This window comes from Elaeis guineensis, chromosome 5 (assembly GCF_000442705.2).
Source record: "Elaeis guineensis isolate ETL-2024a chromosome 5, EG11, whole genome shotgun sequence".
In the NCBI taxonomy this organism is placed as follows: domain Eukaryota; kingdom Viridiplantae; phylum Streptophyta; class Magnoliopsida; order Arecales; family Arecaceae; genus Elaeis; species Elaeis guineensis.
In genome coordinates this window covers 27,292,546-27,305,633 of record NC_025997.2, presented here as the reverse complement: position 1 = coordinate 27,305,633, position 13,088 = coordinate 27,292,546, and the positions used below count along the sequence as shown (strand labels likewise).

General features: G+C 40.8%; 2 protein-coding genes across 2 annotated transcripts; one reads left to right on the top strand and one right to left on the bottom strand.

The window, feature by feature from the left end:
• The first annotated feature begins 222 nt into the window (after positions 1 to 222).
• On the top strand, positions 223 to 10,200 carry LOC105045273 (autophagy-related protein 18a). The gene is given in 5 exon segments (XM_010923497.4): positions 223 to 1,441; positions 1,444 to 1,625; positions 7,260 to 7,455; positions 9,355 to 9,481; positions 9,888 to 10,200. Coding segments are annotated over 5 exon segments (1,380 nt in total). The 5' UTR covers positions 223 to 657; the 3' UTR covers positions 9,979 to 10,200.
• Positions 10,201 to 11,348: 1,148 nt separating this feature from the next.
• Positions 11,349 to 12,378, bottom strand: LOC105045274 (glutathione S-transferase 3). The gene is made up of 3 exons (XM_010923500.3): positions 12,149 to 12,378; positions 12,017 to 12,065; positions 11,349 to 11,938 (listed from the first exon to the last, which is right to left on the bottom strand). Exons 1-3 carry the CDS (start codon positions 12,293 to 12,295, stop codon positions 11,487 to 11,489), a joined length of 648 nt encoding a protein of 215 aa, XP_010921802.2. The 5' UTR covers positions 12,296 to 12,378; the 3' UTR covers positions 11,349 to 11,486.
• Positions 12,379 to 13,088: the final 710 nt, after the last annotated feature.

The following is a 13,088-nucleotide window of genomic DNA, read 5'->3' as shown; positions in this document are numbered from 1 at the left end:
AATCATAATCCATATCAGAAACTAGATAGAACTTAGTAATTGTCCACGGGTCGTTCTCAAAAGGGATGCACGAGGCCTACCATTATCATCATTCATCACTCTTGAAAGCATCAACTCCTCTGTCAGCATGGTGGCTGGATGCCATACAAAACATATGTCAAATATGGGCCGAGTTGCAAAGAAGGTGGAATTAACAAGTTTTTTCTAGAATTATGTAATTTCGTCCAAGCTGGCAACGCCCAGGCAATCTTTTTTTTCAAACCTAGTATTTTTACCCATTCATCCCCTACCGCAGCATCATCCTCAAACATCCACAGTTTAATATTTTCTCCTCCAAACAACAACAGCACACAGCTCACCCAACGAAGAAATGCGTTGGATTTCCAAGGATTTTTCGTTCCTAAGCCCACACAGTTAGCGGAAATCCACAACCACCCCAATCCAAGGGGCACTTCAGGGATTCTATCAAAGTGCAGCCCCCTTCTGGAAAACGATATCGGTGTTCCTGCGTCGAGCCTTCGACAGACCTCATCCGGCAGCAATTCTCCTCACCGTCTTCCCCCTGCATCCTCCCGTCGCCGAGTATTTTTATCCCCGATGGTCCCTTTTGCCCCTCCAACGCCGTGATACTTCCCCATCTCGCCTAACCCCGCCTCCATGTCCGCCCTCTCCATCCCCCCTTCCTCCTCCTCCACCGCTCCCACGCTCTCCTGGCCAAACCCTAACCCAGACTCCAACCCAGACCCTAATTCCCCGTTCCTCCCTCCTCCCCACCACGACGACGAACCCCGATCCCGATCCCGATCCCGATCCCGATCCCCATCCCCCGAAGCCTCTCCTTCCGCAGCCGCCGATCCGCTGTTGGGCGACGATGGCCCCGATTCCCCCTCCCTCGAAAACCCCGATCTAGGCATCCATTCGATCCCCGCCACGCTGCCGCTGACGGCGGCGGAGCCATCCTCGTCCTCCTCCTCGCCGCCGTCCGCAGCGTCGCTGCCGTCGCTGCTGCACCTGTCGTTCAACCAGGACCATGGGTGCTTTGCCGCCGGCACCGATCGGGGCTTCCGCATCTACAATTGCGACCCCTTCAGGGAGATCTTCCGGCGGGACTTCGACGGTGGGGGAATCGGTGTCGTGGAGATGCTGTTCCGGTGCAACATCCTGGCCCTCGTCGGCGGCGGGCCGCAGCCCTACTACCCGCCCAACAAGGTCATGATTTGGGACGACCACCAGAGCCGCTGCATCGGGGAGCTCTCCTTCCGGTCGGAGGTCCGGGCCGTACGGCTCCGGCGAGACCGGATCATCGTGGTGCTGGACCACAAGATTTTTGTGTACAATTTCGCCGATTTGAAGCTCGTGCACCAGATTGAGACGGTGCCGAACCCCAAGGGGCTCTGTGCCGTCTCCCAGCAGCAGGGGTCGCTGGTCCTAGTCTGCCCTGGGGGCAGAAGGGCCAGGTCAGGGTGGAGCATTACGGGGCTCGCCGGACCAAGTTTATCATGGCACATGACTCGAGGATTGCGTGCTTCGCGCTGTCGCAGGATGGGCGGTTGATCGCCACTGCGAGCACCAAGGGCACGCTCATCAGGATTTTCAGCGCCGTTGATGGAACACTTCTCCAAGAAGTAAGATGCATGCCTTGCTTTCTTTGAATCCATATTAGTCCTCATGATTCTTTTTTCGTTCGATCCATGTATATTTCCTTACTGTGTTATTTGTTAAGATAATTAAGGTGAAATTCTAATATAGAACTGTTTGTTATAAGCTCTCAGAAGTGAGGGCTTGATCTTAAGGTAGGTTTCTAGACTTATCCTATATTTTCTGTTTTTCCTTCGTATTTTTGTTGATCACTTGAATTGTCTCCTGGCATAAACCTCCATAGACATTGAGCTTTAAAGTTGACACTCGTCAGCCAAGAAAACTTTTGCAAGTTGATTCCTAGCATTTGAAGCATGAAGCATTCACCCAACGAAGTTGAAGTTGTTAAACAATTGATTACTGAGCTATAAAGTGCAAAATCAACTTAAATCTAGTCTCTGGAAGTTGTTGCTCCCTCTTTGATGTGGACATTACCTTCTAATGGTTTGTCTGCTCATTTTCCTTTTTACTGATTACTCTACAGCTGCTTCTGTATCTTTCTTTCGTTTATATTGATATTTTACTATTTTCTGGAGTTGGGGAGTCAAATAGAACTTTAATGCAGTAATGTGCATAGATGAAGAAAATCCTTGAGGTATTTGACATAGAATAAATTCATATATCATACATTCTAGAAATTGATTCTTAGTGTTTAATCCTACAAAGTAAAATGGTGTTTCTATGTGAACAAGGACAATTAGATATATAGGGGTGAATTCAGTTTCTATCAAAAGGTGAGCAATTAGTTAATAATAGAATTTGTTCCTTTTAAGAACATGAAAATTACTAGTTTCATTAGCAGCTATGTTCTATGACATGAAATGAGTGCTAGAGAATGGTCCTAAGACCAATGAAATGTCTAAACCCTGTTTACTTGCTTTCTAATAAATGATTAGCCTCATGTTTTATGGAGGTTTTCTCATTTTAATTTTGAATGAAAATTTCTAAAAATATTAGCCTGCATGTAATAGTGGTAGGGAATTGCCACTCATAACTTGATGCAACTTATTTTGGACTATGCTTTGCTGAGAAGATAAATTTGACGATAACATGACAACGTAACTTGAGTTACTGGTGGCTTTTACTCATAAATGACTAGCTGCCTCAATTTTTACCCTTTCTTTCATTATTTTTCCTTAACACATCCTAACTTAAAATACATGCATCTATATCTCTATTTTTCTTTTACTTGTTTATTTTAAGCATTTTTTGTTTATTTGCCACACGTTAGTGGCTTTCATAAAGCAGTCAAACCATCCTTCTTTCCACTGGTTGAGAGAAGCTAAATTTGCTGACATTGAGACTAGTTTCTCCCCACCAATCCACCTTTTGCCTTTTGCCCTCAACTAGGACTTTGTCTGTGATCACTTAAAAAGAAAAAAAGAAGTGTTCAAAATTTTTAGCGGTAAAATTTGAAAAGAGAAATGTGAAGTTAGGACCCAACTAATGTTACAATAAGTTTACTTGATCTTTGTTATTTGTAATTGTTTTATATTTTGTTATGATTAAGCATGGGTCTATAATCAATATCATGTGAGGCACTGAAGCGCTGAGCTTGCATCTTAGTAAGATGATAGTTTTAATTATTGTGCCTAAATCTATAGACTGACAAAGCAAGCCACAAGGCCCAAAGCCGAACACTACATAGGATATGAAGTTTATTGTCCCCTTACCTACTATGCATATCCATGAAGGCCTCGCGATGCAATACCGGATGACGTTAATGAAAAGTATGAGGCACTACCTCCACCTTGTGTAATCAGCCTTTGAGAAACCTGAGTGCTAGCAAGAACTTCGCTAGAAAGATTGCAAAATACTTTCACCATGCAACAAAGCGAAAATGCTAAATCTCCCTGATCTAACCTCCAATACCTTGTGGGGAAGAGGAAAACAAAGAGTGGAAGAGAAGCAATGTTAGGTGTTGCAAGGCTTTCAAATTTGACCTTTATTGCTAGTTCTTCAAAGGATGTGGTGATGAGTACTTTGGCTGATTTCTCAATGCCTGCATATTAAGTTGGTTTAAAAAATTATGTACATCGAGTCTACTACCTATATTGGATGTATTAAAAAATTTGAAAAATAAATGTTCATCAGGTCTCTCATTATATATGTTATATATGTATGTTGGATTACTGAACAAAAGGCTTTGCTATTGCATTTTCTCTCTTTGATGGTGGTTGATTCTAAATTCAAAAAGAGAATGAAAACCAAATATTGGTCTTTTGCCATTCTAATTTTTAGATAGTTTGACCTATAATATATTTTGCAATAATTGTATTGCAAGCACATTAAAGGAGTGGGATAGCTATATTTCTTGGATTTTTTTTCCATAGTTCTCAAAGCAGTTGCAGTATGTGTGTCTTTGGGGAACAATGTTACGTATAAGATTGGCATCTAAATATTTAGAGGTAATAAGATTTATGGAAAAAGATGAAATAAATAAAAAAAATAGAGATAAATAAGCAAAAACTGAACAATAGAAGATCAAGTATTTTTTTTGGGTGGGTGGGGGGAGGTGAGGAAAGAGGGTGCTGTGGGGTCCAAGGATGAGGGAATAGACAGAGATGGAAGATATGAGAGAGATAGTGAGAGAGAAAGAGAGGGAGAGAGAGAGAGGACAAGGTAAGCAAATGAGTAAGAGAAAAACAAGTTGCAAAAATGAAGGGAGGCAGAGGAGATAGATGGTGGGAGAAAAGAAGGTGAAGGAAAGGTAAAAAGGGGGAAGAAGAAAAACTGACATTCAATTCGTTGGCGTTGGCTGCTATTCATTAACTACCACTGGTTGCCGGTAGAGCTATGTCAAGCCTCTCTCTCTCGCCCTCCCTCTCTCTTAAGGCTAGCAATTTTGTCCAACCTGTCGAGTGGTACCTGATCCAATCCGATCCGAATGGGACAGATTTTATCGATCCGATTCAAGTCCAAGTGGGGTATGGGTTTTAGAAAAAAAAATTGGAAGCAGGTTCATGTTGGGTATGGGTAATGATATGTCCCACCTTGAACTCGACCCACTATATATAAATATCATTTAAACTCCTATAAAAAATACCCAAGACAAAATCCTTACCATTTAAACTCTTAAATATAAAGACCCAACACAAAACTCTAGCCAATATCTAAGCTTCCCTATCTGGCCACTCCAAGCCTCACACCTGATTGAGACTTCTGAGGAGGGAAAAATGAGAGGAACCATTTTCCTCTCGAAGCTTCCCACCCAATTGAGACTCCTGTGGATGGAAAAAAAAATGCTTCATGCCTCCCTCCCGATCGAGACTCCTATGGATGGAAAAAAACAGAGGAAAAACCATGGGAAACCATAGAAAAAAATCAACAAAAGCAAAGGAAAGACAAAAAAAATTAGAAGGTAAGACCCTTTCTGACATAGATTGCTTTTCTTCTCTTTTTTTTTTTTTGCTTCGTTTTCTTTTCATTTCATTCTCTTTTTTGCATATATGTGGGGAAGGAGAGCACTTGAGGGAGATTGGAGGGGATTTTTCATTTTCTTTCGCTTCCTTTTCTTTTCATTTTCATTCTCTCTTTGGGAGATCCATGGGGAAGGAGAGCACCTAAGAGAGATCCATGGGGAAGGGGAGATCTTTAGGGAGGGGGAGTGCTTGACAGAGATTGGTGGGGAAAGAGAGCATCTGAGAGAGATTTGTGGCGGTGTGAGTTGGTCCCTTGAGGTTTTGAGAGCTTAACCTTGCTGGGAGCATGATTCTTTTTTTTGTAGGGTTTGAGGGATTTTGGTGAGGCCTGACCTGATCCGATCTGGTCTGGCCTAACCCGAGGCAAAGTGGGTATACCCAACCCGATCCAGTCTAAATTGGGTCTTCTATTTTATCCGATCCGATTTGACCCGAGAGACAGGTATAGGGTGTGTATGGGTGTGGGTTTTTCATGATGGAGCGGGTATCGGTATTGGTCGACCTGATCCAAACCTGACTTGTTGCCCCCCGTTCCCTCCTCTTCCCCCCGCCCCCTAATCTCTTTGAAGAGTGCATTAGGGAGTGTGATGGGCTGAGGCTTTAAAACCAACCCAATGGGTTGTAATGCAGGTTTGCGAATATCCTACTTGATCAATTGTTGGCCGCATATGAGGGCCATATTGGCCTAATAAGGTGGGGTCACTAACCTGCATTTGCATGTTTGGTTGCTTGGGCTAATATTTTAGAATGCTATTCCTTCCCCATACTTTTGCATTTCTTTTTGGCTTGATTGACTGAGGCTTTTCTTGCTGGTAGAATGACATCTTGGTTAATTTAACTTAGATGATCATTATAATTGATCAAGATCAGGTACATTATTAGCATACAAGATCAGGACCAATACTCTAGTTTCTGAAGTTTGTTTCAAATTAATTATTTTGTTGTTTTTCATGTATGATACGTTGGACCATGTGCTTGACTTCAATAAATAGGTCAATCAGCTGGCTAGACTTGAGCGTGCTCCTTTAGTCTTGTAGAAAAATTTATGTTAGTCATAATTAAGTATGCCTTCCATCTGTTTTATCAAACGAATCTTGAACCAAGGAAAAGAAAAAAGATAAAGCCGGCTGGCTATTGTACTGATTCATTCCTAGTCAGGTGATGTGATTCAAGATTCCCACATCGATATAAAAGAATAATGAGAATAGTGGATGTAGGAGTAAAAGGCCTTGTTGTGATTTAGTTGTTAGAAGAGCCTAAGCTTTAATATTTCATATTCTAGGAGATTAGTACGGTTCTCAAAGTTATTTGAGTGAATGAAGATTACCATTTTATGGACTTTGGTGTATTATTTCTGGTATATAACCTTATGGTGGCGACCATGATGATCAACTTTTTAGAGAAAGCAACCATCAAGTGATTGTTACCCTGAGATGGTGTTGCACTTTTCTATTCAAATTTATCACCTGAATTCCGGTCTCCATATGCCACTTTATCCTTGTTCTTCCACCATTTTTCGCACACATTTCAAAAAATTATGATTTGGTTTTTTATGTTTGGCAGGATATCCAAATAAATTTTATATGCAAATTACTTTTAAATCCCTAAATTAGAAGTCGAAACAACTGTTCATAAAATCACTGAAGTACTACAAATTTTGAGTAAATCCTTTTGTTTTACACTTTCAGCATTCAGGTATAACAAATACCAATAAATTTTCTCTCAAGGCTCAAGGTTTATTGTCTTTGCTTTTAACGCTGCAAAGAAAGTATACTAAAAGAAATTTCTCATAAAACCCATAATAGAATATTAATCTATGAATGGAACTCTTACTTCCTACAATTTTATCTAAGTTCCATGACTTGAGTGGTACCTTTGTTGCCTCTCAACCAAAGATGGTAGATGTGCTGAATGTTGTTATTTTGAAGGAGAGTTGTTTCTCTTCCGACAATAGAAATGCTTATTTTACTGTTTTCTCCCCATTTGGTATCTTAGCCTGTGTCAACTCATGCCATCAGCTTTATTATATTTTTCTTTTATGAACCTTATATAATTTGTGCATCTTTCTACAGTTCATGCACATTTTTAATGTTTTTAATAATTTCTTTCCATGTTCTGCTGTTTTTTCGGTAAAGCCATTCTCTGTTTTATATGTAGAGATTTTGGATCTGATGTTATTAAGAGATGTTTTCTTTCTAGGTAAGAAGAGGTGCTGATAGAGCAGAGATTTATAGCCTGGCCTTCTCTGCTAGTATGCAGTGGTTAGCAGTCTCTAGTGACAAAGGAACAGTTCATGTGTTCAGCCTCAAGGTTAATTTGGGACTGACAGTAAATGACAGGCCCCGGCCTGCACCAGAGCCAAATCCCCCAGCTTCATCCCTCTCTTTCATTAAAGGTAACTAAATTTAACTTGTAAAAATTAGTAATCACACCTGGATATTTCTTTATGCAAGAGGAAATCATATGAACTTATTTCTGACTTATACAAGATCTTGTGATAATGGTTGGTTTTCCATCTAATTTGTCTTTGTTAGTGTTCACTACTGGTGTTCTATACTTTCCTTTCAGAGTCTTTGCAATCATCTAATGCTTTTATCAAAATATTTTTGTCTTCCTCAATAGATTAGTAATTTATTTTCATCAAAAGAAAAGGAAGTCACTGGTTCATCTTTAATAAGCGTTAAAGGAGGTTAAAGATCAATATATATGTATAATGACATTTGTCATAGTACAATCTTTTACTGGAAAATTCTACTCTCAACTTTACTTCAGATTTTATTTTGACTTCATGAATAAGTACAGTTGAAAATTTTGCTGACTTTTATAGATGATAAGCCTGTCAATGGATTGGATTTTGAATAATCTGATTGAGATCCAATACCTTCTATTTGGTATGATAATTATTGTTGACCAGGGACCCACAAAGGTCCAAATCTGATTGCCTATAGGACCTAAACCAAATGGTATGTAATAATATAAGAATTATAGATGTTATGATATAAAATATAGTCCGACATATTTTGTATAAATATTTCACTTGCATGATTCCACCTTGCCCTTCGTTCTCCCATTCTTGTCCTCTAAGCAATCCACCCTCTCATTCACCAAGCTCAGCGAAGCTTTGGACTGCTCAGTCTTGGGTGGTTGTAAGAAAGTGGTAATCAAACTTGAGCCAAGCTGGAGCTACACTTGATCATAAATGTTAAAGCACTGTTCATTTCATAGTTGGACAAGTTTGAAGAAGGTTAGTGTTACGTTTGTTTTTACAAGCCCATATTATTCAAGAACGAGGATTTTATGACTTGAGCTTTAGATGAGGCTGGAGCTTTGTCTTGACTTGCTTCTTAATTGGAGGAGCTCAACTAAGCCCTATTATTGGTTCTGTGCGTCCTTAGCTAGAGTTCCCCACCCCTTACCCAAAAAAGGCACCCACCACACCCCACCCCAAAAAAAAAGGTATGAATTAAAAATAAAGAAGTGCATCTTGCTTTCATCCACCAGTTTATCAGATTAAATTGGACCGCAGATTTTGGTTGATTGATCATACTTGCATCAGCTCAAATTCATCTATAGGCCTAATAAACTGTCAATAATCATTTTGAATATTTCGTGTATTAGATTTTTTGGAATTTTTAATTCTTTCCTTTTATTGTAACCACTTTAATCTTTTTCAAGATTTAATCTCCCATGCTTTTTCCTGAACTACTTGCAATTATCTTGCCTGAATACAAACTTCTGCTGTTGGAGATCTTACCATGCTTGTCAGCACCCTACCAGTAATCATGCTGGTTTGCTCGAGTGTTCCTTGTGCTGGACTGGGGTTGAGTTCACTGCTGAGCAGTGCTTCATTTTTTGGGTGGCAATCGAGTTTGAGTGCATCATAGATGGGATCTTGTTTCAAATGGTCCAGATGGATTCGATTGTTTAATAAACAGGAGTGTGTAATTAAGTTAGTGAACAGATTCTTTTCTACCCTATCTGAACTATCTGTATTGAGTCAAGCTAATGATACTCTTCTAGATTCTGGTGTTGAATTTGGATATAGAAATCTTATTCAATTTTTCATGTCAATGATAGGTATTTTGAGTTAGAACTAGTCAGGTTGCAAATTTCTTCAAACCTGTTTGCTGTGTACTGGGATTTCAATGTTGTAATCAAAGGAAATGTGATATCATTTGTGTTCGCATTTGTCCATGAGAAAATTTGCCGTTAGTGTAAAAACAGCAAGCTGCCCCCAATCATATGCTGCCTTGGAGACTGTTTAAGTTAAAGTTGCCTTTTGGTTTCATCTTAGGTGTTCTGCCTAAATACTTCAACTCAGAATGGTCGGTGGCTCAGTACCGCTTGCATGAAGGTTTGCAATATAACGTTGCATTTGGACACCACAAGAACACTATTGTGATTCTTGGGATGGATGGAAGGTATGCAATGCCAACTCCAATGATTTGTTTCCTGCTGAAATTTAAAATTTTGCCAAACATTTGTTACAAAATTCTCAATTTTTGAAATTTTGTGGTATTCACAAGTGATATATAGAAGTTGGGTATTTACTCAAACAAATTAGTCATGTAAGCTCGATTTATCACCTCTAAGCAACCTTTGACATGAAGGCAATGGTTGTGTTTATGTAAATATTTTGCTCTGGGATGGCATGATTCCTTTCTTGAGACATTGCAGACTCATGCTGGTACGCTAGAGTGGGTGTATGAACATTTTGTTTCTCCGCTCTCGGTGCATCATAAGAGCCAAGGAGTGGGTTTATGTGTTTTTTCTTAAGCTATTGTATCTTTATTCTAAGCATACCCTAATGTTGTCCTGAATATGCAGTTTCTACCGATGCCAATTTGACCCAGTGAACGGTGGAGAGATGACACAGCTGGAATGTTACAATTTCTTAAAGCCAGAGGAAACTTATTAGAACAAGGAAAGTTTTGTCTGGTTGTACTGCTGTTCATTATTATTGGTAAATTTTCATTGGGGCAACAATCTGTATATATCTTAGTGTTGACAGCCTGCAAATATTTCCATCTACTCATCATAGTGACTACATGTGTGAATATCACATGATGGACCCATGTATATCCTATTTCTGGCCACATTATAGTTTTCCATGCTATATTTATAAATGTCTTTTTGTCTCCCTGAATCTCTCTATCGACATGGACGGTTACTTCTTTAAAGGCTATGCTGATTCTTTGGCTATGAAGCAGTGTGTACATCAATTTCTTTTTTTTTTTTTTTTTATCCTGTAATGTGTAATGGTTTCTGATGGTTTGCTCCTACCTTCAGTTGCACTACATACGCTGCTTCTGGTTTCATGTTGTTTAAGCCTGTGCCTGGATATTTTACTAATCCGACTTTCCGTCAACTTCCCCACTTCTACTCCTGTGAGTTGATTGGTTGGAATTATGATTAACTTTGGCTCAATAGCCCAGCTAGCTAGAAACTAAAGCTTGGATTGCCAATGATTTTGCAGCGAACTGAAGAAATATCTTAAACTGAAATGCGATGTTGGTATTGACGTATTGTAAATGCAATTGCCGCTTTAATTTGCTGATGGATGGTCAGATAGATTGATCTCGATTTCTGAAATGCTTATTTGCCATGGTAATGCCCTTCGTAAGGCTTCATGTACCTTAATGCTGAGGGTATGGGTGCAGATGGAGAGGCTGGGCGACTACTATGAACTATATTTTCTCGGAATGCTGTATCAGTGGATTGATATCATGAAACCAATATCAAATCATCAGTCATTGGAATGATGAGGCATCTAATATCCATTCCTCTCCAATAAGCAATTTCCTGACTGTTTGTCGGGTCTCTGCTGAATTTATGTTGGAAGTAGCGATAAAGTTCTTGATTAATGAAGATATATTTAACTCACTCTCACCTGACAGCCCAGAGTTCAGCAATCATGTTAGAACTCTGGACCATGTAAGTCACAGTATTGATCAGGAGAAGAAACATTAATGGATGGTTGCGATCCCAGGTTTACTGCATGGACCGACCGTTAAGTTAATGCAACCAGTGGCATAGGTCACGCACGCACGCACGCAGTTTTAAATCATAAATAAATCTAAGATAATTGCAAAAAAAAATAACATAATAATTTTCATAACAAAAACAGAAAAGATAAATAAATTAGGGTCCGTTAATCCCGCTTTCATTTCCAGTTTTTGTCTGCAAATGTCCTAGAAGAAAAAAGTAGCATATAATGAAACCTTTTTTATTTTAAAGTTATTTGCTAAAAACCGGGGTTCTATTTCTTTTGGAAACCAGAAACAGAAATGGTGCAAAAGAGGCGGTTGTTGTTCTTTTATTGATTACATAACTTAGTTCATACAAACTCATTTCGCACATCCAAACTATTTCATTCTACCACTAACCATTCGAAATACTATACGGTCAGGATTTCATTTGTCGCTCCTATACGGGGATGATCTCGGCGGTCTTCTTCCAGGCGGGCCTCGACGAGATATCCTCCCACCAGGCCAGCACGTGCGACCGGGAGGTGACCAGATCCGCCTGGGGTGTCCTCAGGAGAAAATAGGTGTAGGTCATGTGGTTCAGGTCCGCCAAAGTAAACTCACCGCCCGCCAGATATTTATTCTTTGAGAGCCGCTCCTCGTACACGTCAAGAACCCTCCCCAGCCTCTCCACTTCCCGCTCCACCGCCGTCTGATCGGTGGTCTCCCCGATCAGCGGCTTGATCAGCACCTCGAACACCAGCTCCTCGATGGGCGGCCCGAACTGCTGCGACTCCACCGCCAACCACACCTCCACCGCCGCCGTCTCCGCCGGTCCCGCCGCCGACCGAAGCAGGTCCGGTCCGGTCTCCTTGTATCTGCTCGCGATGTACCGGTTTATGGCCCGCGATTCTGGCCGTCCAATTTCGCCAAACAATGAGAAAAAGGTTGAATAAACTTTAAAAGACTAATAAATAATCTTAAAATCACCGAAGAGGATTATATCTCCATCCTGCAGAACTGGAACCTGACCGAATGGCTGCAAAGAAAATAGATGAATTAGAACAGCTGTTAAGACTTGAAAGAAAAAAACGATAAGAGATAGAGAGAGAGATAGGATACGTTGAGGGCTAGGAAAGGGGGTCGCTTGTGATCACCGGCACGGAGATTCACGGGGACGAGCTCGAAGTCTATTCCCTTTTCGTTGAGCAGAGATCTCACCCTCGTTGCGTTCGTAGACAGCGGCGTCCCGTATAGCTTCATCCCCATCTTCTTCTTCCTCCTCCTCTCTCTCTCTCTCTCTCTCTCTCTCGATTTGGATTTTGATTTTGGTTTCAGATCGTCCCGTTTATATTACACGCCATGTCAAACCTGTGAATGTTCAGCCATCGTTAGGGCGGCGGGATTGGAAGATTTTTCTAATAAAATACGACAGTTTTTACGTGGCACGCTGTCGACCTCTCCTTCCGGATAGACCGAGACATGCACCAAATTGAGTCGGCCTCTCCTTCCGGGTTCTTTTATTTCACGTTCCTTATCCTCTTCTCTCGCGGACTTGCGACGTCACCATACTGTCCTGTCTGAGTCAACCGCATTTCCCTTAGAGATGGGCTACGCGCAGCCCGGCCCGGCACGAGACAGGCCGTATCAGATATGACCCATTGGCCATCTGACACAGTCCATAAGAGGAGGGCCGGGCTGGGCTGAAATTTTCTGACCTACGCTCCAAACCCGGCATGGCCATAAGGACCTGGGCTGGCATGACCTATAGATAGGCACAACATGACCCGCATGCCAGCCCAGTCTCCTTGAAATGAGCTGTGCCAAAGCATGGCACGTTTGAGCCGTGCCAATGCATGATCCATTTAGAATTTTTTAAAATTTTTTAAAAAATATACATGAATAAATTAAAAAAGATTGGAGATTAGGGATTTAAATATAAAGCCATCTTGTTAGATAAAGAGCTTGGCGTGGATCCCTATCAGTTTATTAATAAATATCAAAATAGTACAGGAAAGGAGGAGGATTAGATCTGACTTTCAAAGTATAACGAAGAGGAAGA